Here is a 20,229-nt window from a genome sequence, read left to right as displayed (position 1 = left end):
TCATATGTGAGCCAAAGCAGGTGGCCAAATACTTTTGGCAATATAGTGTATCTTGTCCTTATTTTCCTTAGCACAACTTTTGTAAACTCCTTTAGGATATATTGTCGATGAATTGTGCCCGGAAAATATTCCTTCACTAAAACTGCTCTCATATATGAACAGCGGTTGCCTCCTAATATTTCCTGAACGTTTGTTTACAAATAAGTTATTTTTTAATATTCAGTAAGCTCTGTAAAAAAAAACACGGATGAGAACATTTACCAAAACATAACGGGACAGGAGGTGAAGTGACTTTTACGCAGAAGGAGGCCATTCTGGATGAAACACGTTCACTTCCTGTTCCTAGTTGAGTATCAAAAGAATCCAATGTTAACTTTTTCTTGTTAATGCTGTTTTGATTCACAGGGTTATAGAAGTATTCATTCACCACGCTTGGTTGTTGCCATGTGTTTCATAACATATTGGGGATGCTGTGTTTTGTGTGATAACCAGCGTATTGTAAAATATAGGTGATGGACAACAGTACAATGACTTGAATAAAAAGTAAAACAAGGGTTTTATTGTACCACTATGACAGCGTGTTACAAAAAAAACATTTTCACAGTTAAATAAAAGCAAACCAATTATCAGACAATGCAGGTTGTAAATTAGGAAATTACAGTATGTCTTCATATTGAGTCCAATCTTTAAAGCAAGGACACTGTCATTTGTGCAATAGTTTAATCTCCAAAAGATTCTATTATTGAAACTCACTCGGCTTGTTCACCATTAACATCATTCCACATCTTGTTCTTTTTTAGAAGGTCCGTTATCGCATTTACACAGACGGAACAGAGTTTACAATAGACAGTTTACCAGGTTTAGAAGCAATACTGACAACTTTCTATTCCCGTTTTGACTTGTCTTGTCAAAATAAAGCTACTTTGGTTCTTCACAAGAGATTTATAAATGGAAAACTTGAAGGTGTTTTGAAGCCATGTTTGGATGACTTTAAGGGGAACTGCACTTTAAAAAATTGCCTATAATTCACAATTCCTATGTGAGACTAGAACACATGTCTTTTTTTTTGTGTCTATTCTAAATCGCAAACAAATGCTAGCAACAGGTGGCTAACAATGCAGGTAAGGGGATTCATGTATTCTGCTTAAGCCCTCGTGTTTGCCATGATAGGTAGTAGCTATTATTGTTGACGTAAATAGTAATTTGTCATTCATTCAAACTAAATAGCCATAAGGACACAAACATGTTACATAGAATCCACAACACTTGCAACAGAGGGGAGGAAGTGGGGGCTACGCTGGCAGGCTACATTGCCATGCGCTCTGGAAAATCAATGTGTCACCAAAATGTTCCTATAATACTTAAAATGACCAGAATACAGTAAATAATACATGGTATTATGACTGTACCTGTTACTACATTACATATATACTTCCAGCATGTATATAAAACATTGGAGGTTTTTGATGTTTTTAGATCGAATCTGTGGGCAGCACGGTGGAGGAGGGGTTAGTGCGTCTGCCTCACTATACGAAGGTCCTGGGTTCGATCCTGCGCTCGGGATCTTTCTTTGTGGAGTTTGCATGTTCTCCCGTGACTGCGTGGGTTCCCTCCAGGTACTCTGGCTTCCTCCCACCTCCAAAGACATGCACCTGGGGATAGGTTGATTGGCAACACTAAAATGGCCTTAGTGTGTGAATGTGAGTGTGAATGTTGTCTGTCTATCTGTGTTGGCCCTGCGATGAGGTGGCGACTTGTCCAGGGTGTACTCCACCTTCCATCACCCATCAGTGTGTGAATTTGTGTGTGTGAATGGGTGAATGTGGAAAATAGTGTCAAAGCGCTTTGAGTTCCTCAACAAGGTAGAAAAGCGCTATACAAGTACGACCCATTTACCTTCCGCCTGAATGCAGCTGAGATAGGCTCCAGCACCCCCCGCGACTCCGAAAGGGACAAGCGGTAGAAAATGGATGGATGGATCGAATCCCCATCATCTGCATTGTTAAACACCTCTTGCTAGTGTTTATATTTAGAATGCATAAAAAAATGTCTCAAATAAGGATTGTGAATGATAGGCACAATTCTGAAAAAAAAGTGCAGTTCCCCTTAAAACTGAGGTGCAATATTTAGAAAACATACACATACGTACCACCTGAAGGCCTAAAATAGGCAAATGGCGACAAAATAAATAAGGATTAACGTTAAGTACCAAATAGACAAATATTGCTTGCATGAACATATAACACCCAATTTAATGTGGTACAAACAGAGAAGTAATCCAAATTTTTAAAGTACTAAGTCTTGTGCTCTGGCCTGAGCTTCTCCAGTATTTTTTTATATATTGTCAAAAACTAAATCTTAAAATATAGTTCCCCTTTTAATCCATTAAAAACTAGATTTAATGTTTCAACTCAGAACTTTCCATCGAGATGTAATTCCTGCCTCTCAAGATGACCCTTCCCCTTCCAAAGGCAACTCTTTGATTAGAAGGTTAAACGTTATGCAGGTGAGATGTGAGAGCGACGTTCTCAACGCTCATCCCTTACATGGACATGTGTTCAGGAAGCACATAGGAGATGTCATCCCAGGGATGACGATACAAACCCTGCTTGAGCCTCTTCTGGTCCAGGTAGTGGCCTGAAGTGTTACACATAAAAGGTGAGCTATTAAGAGGTGAGACATGTTACGACAACACTACTCCTGGGCGTGACTCACCGATAAAGCCCATACTGCGGCCCAAGACAAAGATTCCATTTAGAGCGCCGATCTCTACAAATTCGTCTGCCTCGTCACTGGAAGCAATGTAAAAGTCACATGACAAACAATGCTGAACAGTGTGGAGACAATTTCCCTATTTGGTGCACAACCATTGTCTACCGCAAACATGCTCATTAGTGCTTTACATTCTCCATCTTCATAAAATACTGAAGGCAATTTACCGTGTGAAGCCACCACACGTCCTAAGTAGGTCCACAAAGGCAACACCAATTAAACCGTCAACGTTGAGGATGAGGTTCGGTTTCTAGGATGAAAAAATTTGCAATTTTACAAAGTCTGAGGCAGTAGAGCACATATTCACCTACGGTACATTGAATTGGTTTTGGCATGTTTAATGTATCAAATGTGGGCCCCTGCATCCATCAGGTTTTTTGTGTGTGGCTCTTGTTGGTAGAGGCTGATGATACCTTGGAGGTGGTGATCTTCTCCACATCTAAGGCATAGTCGAGCAGATGAGTAGAAGGAAAATGCTGCTTCACAAAGTCCTTGAGTATTTGCACCCGCATGTCCGGATTGTTGATCTACAATCGGAAACCACATTTCTAGATTTTCTTATGACGAGTCATTTAATTCAAGACTTTAAAGATTATTTGTCAATTTTTCCATAAACAGTTAATGATTGTGTAACTTGATGTAACCAAAGAGTAGCTTACAGATTTGATGCGGTGTCCAATGCCCATTATGAGCTTGCCGTCCTTCTTCATCTTGTTGACAAACTCCATAGGCAGCATGCCGCTATCGAATGACTTGCTGAACTGTTTCGCAGCAGCGTCGAGTGCACCGCCAAAACGGTCTCCCTAGAACATGGAAGAATAAAACTTGTTAGTGGGGAAAAAAATGCCAGTGGCTTCATCAGGCATGCATGATGGGCACTGACGATGGTGAGCAGGCCAGACGTGAGGCTAGAGATGAGGTCCTTCCCGGCTCGTGCACAGACAATAGTGTTGTGTGCCCCAGACACAGCTGGCCCATGGTCAGCCGTCACCATCAGGCACATCTCAATGAACTGGCAGGCGTAGCGAGGCAACCTAGACGCAGCACAACACCTCAGATATGATCCTCTTTAAAGAGCAGAAACTACAGTAGGCCTACAAACCTGCGTTGGAACCAGAGCAGTCCCAGAACTCCTCCTAAACCCATCTCCTCTTTGAAGACCTCAGTGATGGGCATGCCGGCATAGATGAGCTCCTGGCCTCGCTCGTCACAGATGCTGGTCATAAAAGAGGCTGGTTTACGGATCAGGCCTAATTCCTGGAGAAAACAGGCAGGCAGAATCAATGTTCCCAATCCATATTGCCAGCCTTTCTGAAGTGTTTTGATTAGTTCTTACCCTGGCCCAAGAGTAGTCCATTGGTACAGTTGGGGGTGGCACCTCCAAGGCCGGAACAATGGTCCCACTGGCCACTAGTTCATCATAAACAGTCCTGTTTTAAAGGGACAATTACAGATATATCACTTAAACTCCCTACTGACAAGCTCTAGGCAAGAATCATCCAGATGAAATTCTCACCTGATGACATTACCCAGCTCGTCAAAGCTCCTAGGTACATAAGCTCCTGCATCACTCAAGGCCTGGTTTTTGGCCACAGCAGTTTCGGATGCTTGGTTGGCACACGCCCCGGCATGGCCAAACTGAACCTGAAGTGGGCACAGAAAGGTAGATCCATCTTAAAAACTCCACAGCAAGGATTTTATGCAATTTTATCCAAGAGAAGACTGAAGGCAGCAAAGTATTAGAAGTCTGTGGAATGTAATGCAGCAGTGTCCAGAGCAAAGGCATGGTAAACATGCTTGTTTTTCTTATTTCTATAAGTGCTGCATAAAGTTGTGTTTATAATTGTCACCAACAGACCTCTGATGCAAACATGGTGGCGCATGTTCCAATACACCAGCACACCACGGGTTTGGTGATCCTGCCCTCTTTGATGCCTTGGCAGATCTTGTACTCCTCCGTGCCACCAATCTGAATGAAAATGTCAACTTTGTTTTATCATCATGCAACTGATACAAGAGTAGCATGATGAAGTGCCTCCCACCTCTCCAAGCACCACAATCATCTTAACCCCCGCAGTGTCCTGGTAACGAAGGACGTGGTCCATAAATGTGGAGCCGGGGTATCTAGACAAGATAGGACAGCCATGAAGATTTTGTCAGGAGGATGGCATTTGCCTTCGCAGCCCAATGGCGAACACACCGGTCTCCTCCGATGGCCACGCCCTCGTAGGCACCGTCAGTAGTGCGAGAGATGATGTTGTTAAGCTCATTAGACATCCCTCCTGAACGCGACACGTACGCCACGCTGCCTGGACGATAGAGCTTGGAGGCGAGAATATTGTCTAGCATGCCACCGGTGTTGCCGATCTTGAAACAGCCCGGCTTGATGCCGCCAACCTGGGGAAAAGACAAAAAGTCAAATCCTGAGTAGGGCTGTATACCGAGTACAGGTATTTTGTGGCACGTAACTAATGGGGTCCATCCTGGAGGAACGTTAAGATTCTGGACAAATGTACTGCTATAAATGTTTTTATTTTATTCAGCTGATCGTTGTAATTATGACACACGCGCTGACACATTCACTTCAGGTGCCGCTGCTACGCATAAAAAGTCGCTCTGAAGCAAGAGGGCATCCACCGACAGGTCCCTAGTCGCCGTCTGACGTCACTCCATCGCACCACGATTGCATGGCATCAAAACACTTTGTAAATGCACACCCACCTAACATGCTAATTGACTGTATTGATGTATATTATATATCTTATATGTCATGTAAAAGCTGGAAATCATATTTGTGTGGCATTCATGTGTAGTGTGCTATGCCATACATAATTGTTATTTCAAGCTGAGTGTAATTTTATTGAATAGAAAGTGATGGATCTGTGTGGTCTTTACAAGATGATGCCATAACAACTGCATTGCAACGTGCACTGCACACATAGTCGACTAATTTAAGACTTAAAAAAGAACGTGTTGATAAAACACATCCCTGCTTTGAAATGTTACACGATGTTAGTGATGTACAAACTCTTATGCTAATAAAAATGGTAATAAAATTGTTCACACAAACTACATATAATACCGATAATAGTACAAATGAATACCTGTATCGATATTGGTATCGATAAAATACTAACAATAAACATCCCTGAGATAAATCCTTATAATTTACTGATGGTGAAAGCTGATTACCGTAGCTGGGCCAATGATTGTGACGCCCTTTTCATCTGCCTTCTTGATAATTTTCCTGGTCTGAGCTTCAGGGATGCCCTCTGCAATGATGGCGATGGTGTGAATCTGGAAGCAGAGGTTTTCCATTGTTGGACAACAGCTCTGACGTTAACACAAGCCCAGCAGAAAATGATTCAACCTGCGGGTACTGCATGGTCTCCATGGTGCTGTCGAACGCAGAGCGCAGCGACGCAAAACTGATCAGCACATCCACCTCAGGATGCTTCTTCATGGCGTCGGCCATGTTCTTGTATACCGGCAACAGGATCTCTTTGTGGCCCCAGTAGAATTTCTGCTTGTGATCCCCACTAAAATAAAACAATATAAAAGTTGTACCTATGCTTGCAAGCAAGGACACAAGTGTATGTTGTAGACTAGTAATAATGTGTAATTTCAAAGTGGTTTATTTAATTTTGAGTAACCTACGTGAATGGGTAAACCATGGCGGCTACTGAAGGTTCATCTCGGGAGCACACGTAGTCAAAGTCCAACATTCCTTGTACGGCTCGCGTCTGCATGCCCCAGACGACTGCCTTGGTGTGCTTGCTGAAGAGCGTTGTGGCTTTGGCTGTGAGTACAGAGGAGGGTTTTATTTGGTCAGTAATTGAGGAAGGCAATAGGATGATGGCAGCGCTGAAAGCAGGGAGGCTGGTTTAGGCGTCACAACACACACGGTCAGAGCACAGAGATAACGTCGCTCTGCAGACAATTTTAGTCGCAGGAGGCGGAGAAAATAATCACAGGAGTAATAAGAATATACTGTAGAGCTGAGAAAACTCCATCTTATTAAGTCATACACAGTACTACTCTAAGTTGTAGGTTGTATTATTTTGTTCAACCCCTTTACATCACACTGTTAGAAATTAATAAGATGAATCACCGTGTTAGTTTGGAAGAGAAAAGCATTGTTTAATTTCCATTTTCATTCCAGATTTCAAAGCTAAATTCAGTATGCTTATGTTGATAACTTGATACTCCACCATTGTAAACCAGACAGTTAGATGTGCCAATATCCTAACAGGCACATAGACCTCAGAATCTATAGTGTAAGTCAACAACTGCAAAAGAAACCAGTCAACTTGGAATTTACGAAGCAGCACTCTTGTCAGGACAGAAAACCACAATAACGAGAAGACAAGGTCACAGAAGAGATGAAAAAAAGCAAGGCAGGGAGGAAAGTAGACAAGAAGTTTGTGATGAAAGCAGAACGTTCAGGATCTTCACACCCTTCCATACCTCTGTTGCAGCCTGAAGAGGCCTGCACTTCTTAGAGCCCACAGGACCAAACAACACAACAAACAAGTACAAAACAAGAGAGAAGAATGAATGTGTCTTCCTGCCATTAGTTTAATACTTATTTTGACAACTGTACATTAGCTATGAGAGCAATAGGCATTGCAGATGAGAGCATGCAAAGCTCAGCATTGCTGCACTGCTCTGAAAAGCAATTTAAAAGCTATACTTTAGGCACAATGTAATCTTTATTTGTTGATGAGACTGCAGTTAATGCTATGTAATAAAGGACGGTTAAAATACCAGCGACACCTAGTAGAACCAGAAGATAATAAAATCTAATTCAAAGGCTGTACAATGCGGCAATAGTGGTACTGCAAATGCAGATGTACACAAATACTTCGAGTAAGGTAAGCTGGGTCAAGTAAGTGTGCAGAGCAGCGCAGTGAGGGGAGGGCACACCCAGAACTTACCTTTCCAATCACCTGTGACCACATTCTTCAGAGGCCACAGTAGTGAATGAAGAGGGTCTTAGAGGAACAAGCACGAAGAAGAGACGGGGTGAGAGAGTGGAGTGGATTGTGCAGCAACAGAAAAAAGAGGAAGAAACTAAATGCATCATGGGGTTCAAGAGCATATGTGAGGAAGGAAGACGGGAAGCAGAAATGTGAGAGTGAAATGTGGCGTCTAACAGAAAGCAAAGGAAATTTTAGTGTTACCTGCTGAAAGACCTGCTTTGCACTTTTTGGCGGAAGTGATATCGTTGGACAGCCTGGCTTCAGAGAAAGAGGCGGTCCTTGTGGTAGCCGGAGTCTAGGAGACGAAAGTCAAGACGTGTGTTGGTGCTTTAAAATAACCTTGCGTGACCCAAATGACCTTATGACACCTCTACTTGCCAACCATAGAGTGTTGCATCATTAAAAATACCATGACATTGTTGCTTGAATTCAGGAGGAAGTTGGCAGTATGTGCGTCCACTGGCGGCTGGTTAGGGATGGGCTTGTGTCCCAGAGCCATACCAACAATGGCGGTCATATGGGTTTCTGTTCCAAACACATGAATAGGAATACCAGTGGTCTTCCCTGCAAAAAAAAAGTGATTAAAACTTCTTCATTAAACATGCTTTAAAGCCTCTGCCTCTTTCCTTAACCACTCACCCACTTCCCCCATCACCCTGAGGCCTTCCTGGTAGTTTGGCCCGCCACGTCGAACAAAGATGGTGACCTCGTGCTCCTTTAGAGGACCTTGGTAGTCTTTGATGGCCCTGACAATGCCCTGAGGACGAAGACACAGGTCAGCTATGAGTGGAGGAAAGTGTGAGTCTCCATGAGTGCTTCTGTCAGTAAAGCCAAACTGAGCATTTCTTCTCTGTAAAGGTAGAATTGTGTTCCTAATGCTGTGGCCAGTTTGTATTATCCTTCTATTCACCTTGAATGTGGCTGCAACATTTGTAAAGTTGGCAATGCTTCCTCCAATGATCAGCACCTTTCCTGCAGGGCACAAGAGTGAAGACAGAAATTTGACTCTTGAGTCACATTCGCAAACATGGATTCTATTGCTGGTAACACACACAGCATGAGCAGGGAGCTTGTGGCACCTTTCCCTTCACTTCTAACAACTTGAGTCTCTTTTAAACATAGCGCAGAGTTCCCCGCACCCACCTTCTGGGTGTTTTTCACGAGTCATCAGAGACAGGATAGTTTTGGCGTAGTCATATGTCTGCTGCTCGCTGGGCGCACCGGAGTACTCGCCATAGTTTGCTAGCTCATCCACGCCGCCCAGATCACAGATGGTATCGCTACACATGAAAAGATACGATGTCAAGAGTGAAATGTAAGGCACAGTGATAGATTTTTTTAAAATTATTACTTTATTGCAATTGTTTCACAATATCATTGCCTCTTTTTTTTTTAAAGAAATAAACAATAATTACAGAAAATGTCATATATTAAACAAAAATAAGTACCCGGTAAAAAGAAAAAATAATAGATTCAAAAATATTTTTTTGTATTAATATATATATATATATGTGTACACACACACACACACACACACACACACACACACACACACACACACACACACACACACACACACACACACACACACACACACACACACACACACACACAACTATATATACTTTAAAAACACTCCCATCTTTACATACTCTTATGCATACATATACAGAAAATCATAATTACAGCATATAATAATTATATTACAAAAATGTACTGGATACAACTTATGCACTAATACTAAATGTATTTTTTTCCATTTCTATCATCTGTGTCAGGGCTGTTATCCAGGTTTTTATATTAGGTGCTGCAGTGGCATGGAGATAACTTAAGACTTGACAAGCAAACAAAAAATACCTGTATACTACGGAGGCGCCTCCCCCAGCCACCATTGTCCAGATCCTGCCACGAGGGTTTAATAACGTCAGCTTCAGACTGGCTCCACTCTTTGCATCCAGATCAGCTATGTAGGCTTCCTACAAGGAGACAGATCATGTGTGACTTGTACAGTATCTCACAAAGTGAATATACTCCTCACATTTCGGCAACCATTTTTTTGTTGTACATCTTAACGGACAATACGCTATAAAGCAAACTTGTTTACATACTTTAGAGTAGTCAGAGTAGATACAGTATACAGTATTTTACAATGTACTGCTTTTATATTTCCTGTATTTTATATTATTACTTTGAACTGTTTTATATTTAAATTTTTTATCCTGTAAAGCATCTTTGAGTACTCTGAAAAGCGCTATACCAAATAAAATGTATTATTATTATTATTATTATTAGTATAGCTTGTGTAGCAGTATACATTCGCTGTCCACTGAATATGTGTCAACACATCCATTGGCCTAAAAAGCTGGTAACGCAAGAGATATGATAAAATGGTTGCTGAAATGTGGAGTGTACTCACTGTATGGATGATAATGTGCATTGCATTGGACAGTAACAATGTCAAGCCAAAACCGACATCACTCCCACCTACAGTTAAATAACCTATATGAACAATTCCAGTCTGGTTTCCGCCCCCTGCACAGCACTGAAACAGTACTTGTAAAAATCACAAACGATCTCCTCCTGGCAGCTGATTCTGGTCTTCTCACTGTCCTCATCCTTTTAGATCTCACTGCAGCCTTTGATACCACTTCACACCCTGTCCTCCTCCATAGATAGCACAATATTGGCATCACAAACACACAGTTTGTTCAAGTCCGTTCATTCAAATCCCTTCTGTCTCCCGTTTCCTCTGGTGTGCCCCAGGGCTCTGTTCTCGGTTCCCTGCTTTTTATCATCTACATTCTACCCCTTGGCAATGTTTTCCGTAAAGTTAAAATACATTTTCACTGTTATGCGGATGACACTCAGCTCTACGTCTCAACCAAACCAACTGCTTCTCTTGCTTCTTCCTCCCTTACAGACTGCCTCAGTGAACTCAAACTGTGGTTCTCCTCCAATTTCCTCCAACTCAATAGTAATAAAACCGAAATCTTACTTGTAGGTACACAATCCATTCTAGCTAAAACCAACAGCTTGTCCGTTACCCTCTCCCTAAGTTAAGATTCTGGGTGTCATTCTCAACAGCACACTCCCTTTTCAAGCTCACTTAAACAACATTACCCGGTCTGCTTACTTTCATCTACGCAACATTAATCGACTTCGCCCATCCCTAACCCCACATACTGCTGCCATACTAGTCCATAGCCTTGTCACCTCTCGCCTGGACTACTGCAACTCACACCTGTTCGGTCTCCCTCACAAGTCACTTCACAAACTTCAGCTTCTCCAGAACTATGCAGCCGGATAATCACCAGAACCCCTTCAATCCAGCACATCACCCTTGTTCTGCAAGAACTCAATTGGCTACCCATCAAACACTGTATCCAATTTAAAATAATTATCCTCACTTTCAAAGCTATCAATAACCTTTCTCCGTCATATCTCTCTGACCTGCTCCATGTCGCCACGCCCTCACGTTCTCTAAGATCCTCTTCATCCATCCATCTCACTGTCCCCTTATATAAACTGTCCACCATGGGTGCCCGAGCTTTCAGCCGCTCAGCCCATCATCTTTAGAAACTCATTACCACCAGACCTTGGTAACATAGACTCAATATCCCTCTTTAAATCAAGACTCAAAACACACCTATTCCTGACTGCTTATTCACTGTAAATCTTATCGATCTTTGTTGTTGTTGTTGTTTTTTTCCAATTGATTTTATCGTTTTGATTTTGTACGGTGTCCTTGAGTGCCCAGAAAGGCGCCTTATGAGAAAAATTTATTATTATTATTATTATGAAAAAACTGCTCATATTCTCACCTCTGGATAAGCTTCTCTACCAAAAGGTGGCGGAAACTCCACATCCCCCCATTTCGCCTTGCAGATGTAATCGGCCGTGGCATCAATCTTAGCTGCCATGTCCAGGATGTAAACGCCATCCTGGGTAACAACTGCAAGGTAATTCAGTTAACTCACAAGATCTTCAAATATGCAGCCAGCTTTAAGTACTTAATTCATTTAGATGAATGAACGCTCAGTGTTTTCCACTTAATTAATTCATTTAGATGAATGAACGCTCAGTGTTTTCCACTTAAAAGTATTTAATTAGCTGAGCTGTAATGGAATATTACCTAAAGGATTGATCTCCAGGTAGGTGAAATAGAGGTCCTCATAGAGGTTGAAGAGACCCACTATAAAGCTGGCCAGGATTCTAAAAAGGAGGAAGGCATATAAAAATTATAAGCAGAAAAGTTCAGAATGTTCCATTTGAAAATGGGCTCATGTGGGTCATTGTAAGAGCTGCACAGATGGGGTATTTTATTGTGGCGGGGGGTTGCACCACCTACCCTTTCCGTTCATTAGGAACATGTGTGAGCAGCTGCCGTGTCACTTGATCCTCACTGAGCTTGTCATCAATGGCAACCATCAGCCGCTGGGCTTTGGCATCCACGTCCCCTACCTCCACGCCCCCCTCGTGGTGGAAGAGCACGTGGTCGCCCTCACGTGTGGCATAAATGCACACGTAAAACTCCTCCTCCTGGTGGATAAAGAAACAAAAGGGGGACACAACAGAGATTTAGCGCACAAGCACAGCAACAATCGTGCTGTTCCAATCAACCTTCAATACAGTACACCTAAAAGTTTGAAAAGTGACCAAAACATGTGAAAAAAAAATACTTTTTTTGTGAAGAAGAGCGCCAGTGAAGAAATGTAATGATAACCATCCAACTGGAAAGTTTATTTATTGTGATATAGCTGCTTTGTTGCCACAAAGGCAGTACATACACACTGTCCTGGCTGCTCAGTACACTATGGCGACAATAAGTCTGCATCGATATTGGAAATAATGTTAGAACAGTATACATAATACGTTCATAGAGCGCTTTTCCCAGTACCCCTCAAAGAATACAATTGATTGTTTTCAGGATGTAACGATTACCGTTCAAATCATAAACCACGATTGAAATGCCAATTATAGTAAAACCGTGATTGATTAGCTCACTTTGAAAAACTCACGGTGACACAGCACATTTCCTAGAGAAGCAGCTAGCATGCTAACTGCTAGCTAGCTTAAATGCTTACATGAAAACAAGACACATTAACATCTTTCCCCATTACTAACACCTGTTTTTCTTTTCACATGTAACACTCTAAAATCTTTATAAATTAAAACAGAAGAATATAATATTTAAAAAGTCAAACAACAATAGAACAATGTTTAATGTTAGTTCTACCAAGGAAAGTATATTGTGTGTTGCTTATTTAATGTATTAAATAAAACTTGGTTAAAAGATTTCAGTGTGTGTATATAAGTATTTTTTCAGCACATTTAACAATACTGTGATAATTTTATTCACAATCACCATGTGACATTTTCATGTCATTACATCCGTAGATTGTTTTAAATTTTACTATACAACTTTTTGTAACACGTACACACTTACATTAAAAAGTGTGATGTGCAACTTTGATTACTTCTTTTGGTCACATGTTTTTTTTTGAGTAAAAATAGTTTTACTATACAATGTTCAGCTACATTTTACACTTTATACCAGTCGAGCATGTTAAAATGCTACAGGTGCAGGAGAACTTAATCAAAATGTAAACAAATTAAACCAAAACAGACGGTCGACTTTAGAGGCACTGTGTGTGAAGAAAGTACCTGCTTGTGCGCAACAAATGGCTCGATGAGGAAGTTCTTCAGCACACCCTTTGCCCTGCCCACCTATTGAAAACACACACTTCATATCACACGCCATCATGTTTATTTAACAAAACACAATGTCACACCCTCCCAAAGGCACGTCAGCCCATGTCAAGGACAGCGAAGCCTTGCTTTATACTCCAATGCGGTGTAGCATGTTCGCATGTATAGTGGACCAAAATAGACCAACCATCCTCCACTCACATTACATAACTTGTGACCTGGTAGCAAAGGTAGATGCAAACTCATGCCTTGGGGGAAATACAAGTCATCCACTTACTGGCACTAATGGGACAAAAGGCTGCAGCTAACATTATTGTCTATATGTCTATTTGTACCCTTAATGGAAAAGAGGGAAAAGCTGCAGGACACTCACGGTGGTCTCGCTCATGAGGCGACTTTTGAGCCACTCCTGAACGCCCTGCAGGTCCAAGTCGATGCCCACCAGTCCCAGTTTCCCGCGTCGCTTGATGAGCTGATCTGGTTTCACCACCAGTTTCTGCGGGAGAAAGGCCAGTTAGAAGTTTGCAAACATGAAGACAAGCTTGCGTCCTAGCTTGATTTGATAAAATCTATGACAGGAACCTGAGAGGCCTTAAGATCAACGCGTGATAAAAGGCATGCACAGTTTATTTCAAATGTCCTTGCATGATCATCTCATGAGATGTAGTCACATTAAAGTGGCTTTGTCATACTTCCGTGAGAAGCCAAGGATGCTCTTGCGTGAGACGAGCCCAGTCGGTCTCAGCTGTGACGCTGGCATAGCGGAATCGGTTCTGCACTGCCGCCGAGGTGCAGATATACTTGGACAGGAACTCCTTCCCGGTGTGCTCCGAGATGGCTTTTGCCGACATGGCAACACTGGATCGCACAAGACCTTTTGGGAGAAGCAAGTAGCAGGTGGTCATTGAACTGATAAGGTAATAAAGCCAGAAAACTGTCTAGGGCAGGGATGTCAAACATGCGGCCCGCGGGATGAGTTTGCAAAGTTTAAAATTGAGCTGCATTTTTAAATTAAAGAAACTGCTGGTGTCCACTGGGTTTTGCAAAAGCAATTACGTTAGACAAGCAAATAGTTTATACCAACTATACCAAGCGGGGCTGCAACTCCTCCCCCTAAACCCAACATGAAACAAACAGGAGTAAAATAAACAATTAGTAATCCCACTCAGAATGCTGCATGAGATGCTGCACATACAGTAGCTATAGTTCTGTAAAAAATATTGTCTTCTGGGCAAATTTAAAGAAAGTGAACAGACTAATGAGGTAGTTGATACATAGAAGCATTTTTATGCTTTATTTTATTTAATCTTAGATAGGCTGTGACTTTGATTGATTGATTTATTGAGACTTTTATTAGTAGATTGCACAGTACAGTACATATTCCGTACAATTGACCACTAAATGGTAACACCCGAATAAGTTTTTTAACTTGTTTAAGTCGGGGTCCACGTTAATCAATTCATGGTTAACTTAAAGTTTAATTGCTTTATATACTGAGATGAAGTCTCAGTTCATTGTGTTCTTTGTGGTGTTTTTGAAACCGCACCATTTACTTCCTCAGAATTTCCAACTAACTTGAAGTGTTTTGCCAAGAGGATTATTTGTGATATGTAGTTTGTTTTTAATGTGCTTGTTCTATTTTGGTCCCAAGTAAAACAAAGAAAATAATCTGAAGTTGTCGTAGTTGTATTTTTAAGTTGTAATGCCATGTTTTTCCCCATCCGGCCCACGTGGGAGTAGGCTTTCCTCCATGCGGCCCCTGAGCTAAAATGAGTTTGACGCCCCTGGTCTAAGACATTTGAATGCGCAGGCAAGGGTACCGAATGAAGAGCCAGGTGAATGTGGTAATATAATACAAATTAACGAACTATATGCAAGGGGCGTCAAACTTGTTTTCATTGAGGGCCACATTGCAGGTATGGCTGCCCTCAGAGGGCCACTTGTAACTGAATAATAATTGAATATAAATGAACTGTTAAAGGGGTCACCTTCTTAAAATATGACATAATTACCTCTGGGTAATGTAAAAAATGTTTAAAAAGCCTTTGCAGTAAAAAAAAATTTTTTTTTTTTTTACAACACTGTTTCATATGGTAGAATTTTGGTGACTGAGCTGCCTATATAAGTGAAGTAGGTATTTAAGTATTTATTTCAATTGTACTATACATTTCGTGGAATGTATGATAGTACATTTGTTGCATTATTAGATAATATTTAAGTTTAAAAGATATGCAATTGCATGAGGTACATGCATTTTTTTGTGTCAAATTGTAAAGAATTTAGCAAGAAAAGATTACCGGTAGGTACTCTATTGACGAACATTCTTTCCAGGCTTTTGTCGGCCACATACAATGATGCGGCTGCAAAAAATAACTGTGCTATACACTCATGAATGTCTTTCAAATCAGCAGCGGCAAAATATGTAACCATGAAGGGTTAAACAAGTTGGGCCATGTAACCACAAACTAGTAACAACCAACAAAAGACTTATTACATGAAGCAGCCGTGTTTCTCCACTGAGGTTTTTCTGCTTTCTCTGTACAAATGAAATATTACAAAATGGATCGGGTACACTGCAGACACGCTTACACACTATTTACCGTAGATATAAATGATGATGACCACGCAGGATTTGACACATTAAACCTGCAAAGACAGATTTACAAGAGGCGAGCTATCTTAAAAGTCGCTATCATCCAAACAGATGACACGATTTGCATGCATCTCTATCTACTACCTAAACAGATGCAACAGTTCGGGTGGAACCTACTACTACTACAAGTGTCGCTCATAGGCCTGACAATCCACTTTTCCGCGTGGCCCCATGCCGTCAGACCTGCTCTGCCTCTGGCCTGGTTCCTTGAGTGCAAATGAGCTCTTCCGGCGAAAATGCAACAAGCTGACTGCTGGGGAAACTAGTATGTGCAACTGTCCCGACTGGTCTAGGATGTAACTTTGCTACTTTTATAAACAAACAAAGAGATTAGGCCATCTTGATGACACTAATCTAAAAATAGACTCTTGATAAGATGTGTGCATTCTGTGGTTTCATGTTTGCAGCTCCTATGAAAGAAATCATCTTGCAAGCATATTATCAGCAGCATATTATGACTGGGCTTTAAGACAGCTGTCCCACAATGTAGCTAGGCATTGTTTGGAGCTATTAAGCCATAAAATGTGTATCGCTATGGAGACTGTAGATGAGTACCAGGCGGGATTAGAGTGGTTTACATCTGTACGTGACCGGCTGTATCGTGTGTCATGGCAAACGCTGCTGGCAAAAAGGAAACCTTAAAATATTTGCAAATTACCCTCGCCTGTCCGTCCATCTGTCTTCTGTGCAATGTGCAATTTGTTGGTGATTGGGGAACATTTCAGAGTCTGTTCAAGCACAACCTGTCGACATGGGCCAAATCCTCACCTAAAAACCCAAATGTGCATTTTACAGCATTGTTTCCTAGGTTTTTGTGCATCCTGTCACGAATAGCATGAGTGCTGGATTGTATGTCAGTTGGATGCACCCTTTCGCCCTTACCCATGCACCTCCTGGTACCCCAGCACCTCCAAAACCCTCAAATCTAGACTCCAAACATCCCAGAACAAGCTAGTCAGGTTACTTCTAGACCTCCACCCCAGATCCCACCTCACTCCTACCCACTTCTCTATACACTTGGGTAAAACAGAATCCATCCTGTTTGGGTCCCACATCAAACTTAAGAAAGTCAATGACTTCACCATAAAAGTAGGTGACATTGTTATCACCAGGAAAGATGAGGTCACCTACCTAGGTTCCATTCTAGAGGCTAACCTTTCCTGTGATAAAATGGCAACCAAGGTAATCAAAAATGTTAACCAACGAACAAGATTTCTCTACAGAATTTCCTCTCTGGTCAACAAAAGCACCTTGAGGATTCTGGCGGGAACTCTCGTTCAACCCTTTTTCGATTACGCATGCACCTCCTGGTACCCTAACACCTCCAAAACCCTCAAATCTAAACTCCAAACATCTCAGAACAAGCTAGTCAGGTTACTTTTAGACCTCCACCCCAGATCCCACCTCACTCCTACCCACTTCTCTAAAGTGGGCTGGCTCAAGGTGGAGGACAGAGTTAAACAACTTGCACTTAGCCTAGTCTATAAAATCCGCTACACCTCCCTGATACCGAAGTACATGTCAAACTACTTCCTTAACGTAAATGACCGCCATAACCACAACACCAGGGGGTGCTCCACTAACCATGTTAAACCCAGATTCCGAACTAACAAAGGTCTTAACTCATTCTCTTTCTATGCCACATCAATGTGGAATGCGCTCCCAACAGGTATAAAAGAAAGGGCATCTCTATCCTCCTTCAAAACCGCAATAAAAGTTCACCTCCAGGCAGCTACAACCCTAAATTAACACCCTCCCCGGATTGCTAATAATCAAATGAAAACAATCAAATGCAGATACTTTTTCTTATGCCTTCTGATCTCTCTCTCTCTCTCTCTCTATGTCCACTACTTGATGTCCATATCCCCCCCCTCCACACCCCTGATTGTAAATAATGTAAATAATTCAATGTGATTATCTTATGTGATGACTGTATTGTGATGATAGTATATATGATAGTATATATCTGTATCATGAATCAATTTAAGTGGACCCCGACTTAAACAAGTTGAAAAACTTATTCGGGTGTTACCATTTAGTGGTCAATTGTACGGAATATGTACTTCACTGTGCAATCTACTAATAAAAGTTTCAATCAAACCATTTAGTGGTCAATTGTACGGAATATGTACTTCACTGTGCAATCTACTAATAAAAGTCTCAATCACTGATTGGGCTTTTTGGGAGAGGATCATACAGGTTTGCTTGCAAAAATTGATGACTTTGTGAGACTGTTAATGCCAAAAGGTGCAAGTCAATTGAACCACCACACCCCCTATGCAAACTATTAGACCAAGAACGTTTGACCAATGACCATGTAGCCAAATAAGGAAGTACTTCCTGTTGAGAGGGGGGGAAGCAGTGGACTATCGCATTAGTTTATATTACCAACACCTCACCTCAAATTAGCACGTTCTACGAAAATGAGAAAAACAGTTACATAAAAAGGACACCAATAGTGACACTATATGACATTAAATGCAACATTAGCATTATGAGCATCACTCACGCACACATCCGCTAACCTCGAGAGCTGTCACGAGAGCTAACAAACCAAACCTAGCTAGTAGCGTCAAGCAAAGTCGCTTGATAAATGTGCAGAAAATTGAAAAAAAAAAAAAAAAAAAGAGGTTAGCCACAAACACTTGCCTCTCCAACAGCAAGTCAAGAGAACGCCTCCCCGGTGGGAAAACACCACGACTACAAAGCGACTTTTTCCCCAAGCGGAGTGCGCTCCTTGCCAGCAGACACCGTCGTCGCACCATAATCTGGCGAGTTGGTTAGGCGTCAACGCGGGCTCCCCATTGGTTCGCATCTGGTCACGTGATCGTGCTCGGCCACACCCACTGAGTGTGTCATCCGCCGTGGTGAAAGAAATTAAAGGATGAAGGCAAGGAAATGCAACTTTTAAGTCAAGCGTGCTGGACATTTTTGTCTGCTGAGGTAGCCTTTCAGAGTAAGCGGTTAAAGTTGCCAAATTGTTCCTTAACTAAAATGTTTATTTTGTGTATGTCAATGCCAGGCTATGTCAAATGTTAAAGCCTTCACCAAATTGTAGTCATGAATGAAGCAATAATGTCATAAATAGTTAACAGCAAGTTACTGTTTTTAAGAACCTACTGAAGAATCCTATTTTTGTATCTATATATTTTATATGACAGGAGCATTTTGCTGTTTTGAGGACCTTATTTTGCTGTATATGCCGATCAAAACAACAAAGTGCCCCTTTTTTATATATAGAGGATCTCAGACAACATTCACACTCACATTCACACACTAGGGCCAATTTAGTGTTGCCAATCAACCTATCCCCAAAGTCCCTAAAGTTGCCAAATTGTTCCTTAACTAAAATGTTTATTTTGTGTATGTCAATGCCAGGCTATGTCAAATTTGAAAGCCTTCACCAAATTGTAGTAATGAATTAAGCAATAATGTCATAAATTCATAACAGCAAGTTACTGTTTTTAAGAACCTACTGAAGAATCCTATTTTTGTATATATATATTTTATATGACAGGAGCATTTTGCTGTTTTGAGGACCTTATTTTGCTGTATATGTCAATCAAAACAACAAAGTGCCCCTTTTTTATATATAGAGGATCTTTATATAGATAGACAGACAACATTCACACTCACATTCACACACTAGGGCCAATTTAGTGTTGCCAATCAACCTATCCCCAAAGTCCCTAAAGTTGCCAAATTGTTCCTTAACTAAAATGTTTATTTTGTGTATGTCAATGCCAGGCTATGTCAAATTTGAAAGCCTTCACCAAATTGTAGTAATGAATTAAGCAATAATGTCATAAATACATAACAGCAAGTTACTGTTTTTAAGAACCTACTGAAGAATCCTATTTTTGTATATATATATTTTATATGACAGGAGCATTTTGCTGTTTTGAGGACCTTATTTTGCTGTATATGTCAATCAAAACAACAAAGTGCCCCTTTTTTTTAATAAATAGGATCTTTGATTAGCATTTTTGGCAGTAGGTGAGGTCAACGCCAATGAAAGATTGTCTCTTTGCTGTTTTTGAGGACCAACTAATCAAAGATCTTCAAATTAACAGTCGCTATTTGCTGTTTTTAAGGACCAACAAAGCAAAGATC

General features: G+C 41.2%; 1 protein-coding gene across 5 annotated transcripts; it reads right to left on the bottom strand.

Annotated features, from left to right (window-relative positions):
* Positions 1 to 532: 532 nt before the first annotated feature.
* On the bottom strand, positions 533 to 18,906 carry LOC133655430 (ATP-citrate synthase). 5 transcript variants are annotated; one of them, XM_062055606.1, is made up of 30 exons: positions 18,766 to 18,906; positions 14,156 to 14,337; positions 13,837 to 13,959; positions 13,419 to 13,481; positions 12,103 to 12,293; positions 11,887 to 11,966; positions 11,576 to 11,706; positions 9,612 to 9,730; positions 8,898 to 9,034; positions 8,665 to 8,726; positions 8,394 to 8,511; positions 8,164 to 8,318; positions 7,956 to 8,049; positions 7,710 to 7,766; positions 7,240 to 7,269; positions 6,430 to 6,571; positions 6,143 to 6,311; positions 5,965 to 6,069; positions 4,973 to 5,169; positions 4,815 to 4,896; positions 4,631 to 4,741; positions 4,289 to 4,416; positions 4,109 to 4,202; positions 3,875 to 4,029; positions 3,656 to 3,806; positions 3,432 to 3,575; positions 3,186 to 3,299; positions 2,940 to 3,022; positions 2,716 to 2,792; positions 533 to 2,637 (listed from the first exon to the last, which is right to left on the bottom strand). In XM_062055606.1, exons 2-30 carry the CDS (start codon positions 14,312 to 14,314, stop codon positions 2,543 to 2,545), a joined length of 3,366 nt encoding a protein of 1,121 aa, XP_061911590.1. In that variant the 5' UTR covers positions 14,315 to 14,337; positions 18,766 to 18,906; the 3' UTR covers positions 533 to 2,542. The 5 variants fall into 5 exon arrangements, with proteins under 5 accessions (XP_061911590.1, XP_061911585.1, XP_061911586.1 ...); XM_062055601.1 differs by having other exon boundaries at positions 7,240 to 7,266; positions 18,766 to 18,895; XM_062055602.1 differs by lacking the exon at positions 7,710 to 7,766 and having other exon boundaries at positions 18,766 to 18,895.
* Between the last annotated feature and the right edge of the window lie 1,323 nt (positions 18,907 to 20,229).

This window comes from Entelurus aequoreus, linkage group LG08, assembly GCF_033978785.1.
Source record: "Entelurus aequoreus isolate RoL-2023_Sb linkage group LG08, RoL_Eaeq_v1.1, whole genome shotgun sequence".
In the NCBI taxonomy this organism is placed as follows: domain Eukaryota; kingdom Metazoa; phylum Chordata; class Actinopteri; order Syngnathiformes; family Syngnathidae; genus Entelurus; species Entelurus aequoreus.
This window is presented reverse-complemented; position numbering and strand designations above follow the sequence as displayed.

Coding starts and splice junctions, on each gene's coding strand:
- LOC133655430 (XM_062055606.1), bottom strand. CDS start 14,314: ATGTCGGCAAAAGCCATCTCGGAGCACACCGGGAAGGAGTTCCTGTCC. Junction 7,270..7,709: donor GGTCACAGGTGATTGGAAAG/GTAAGTTCTGGG, acceptor GTGGGCTCTAAG/AAGTGCAGGCCTCTTCAGGC. Junction 6,312..6,429: donor GCCATGGTTTACCCATTCAC/GTAGGTTACTCA, acceptor GTTTTATTTTAG/TGGGGATCACAAGCAGAAAT.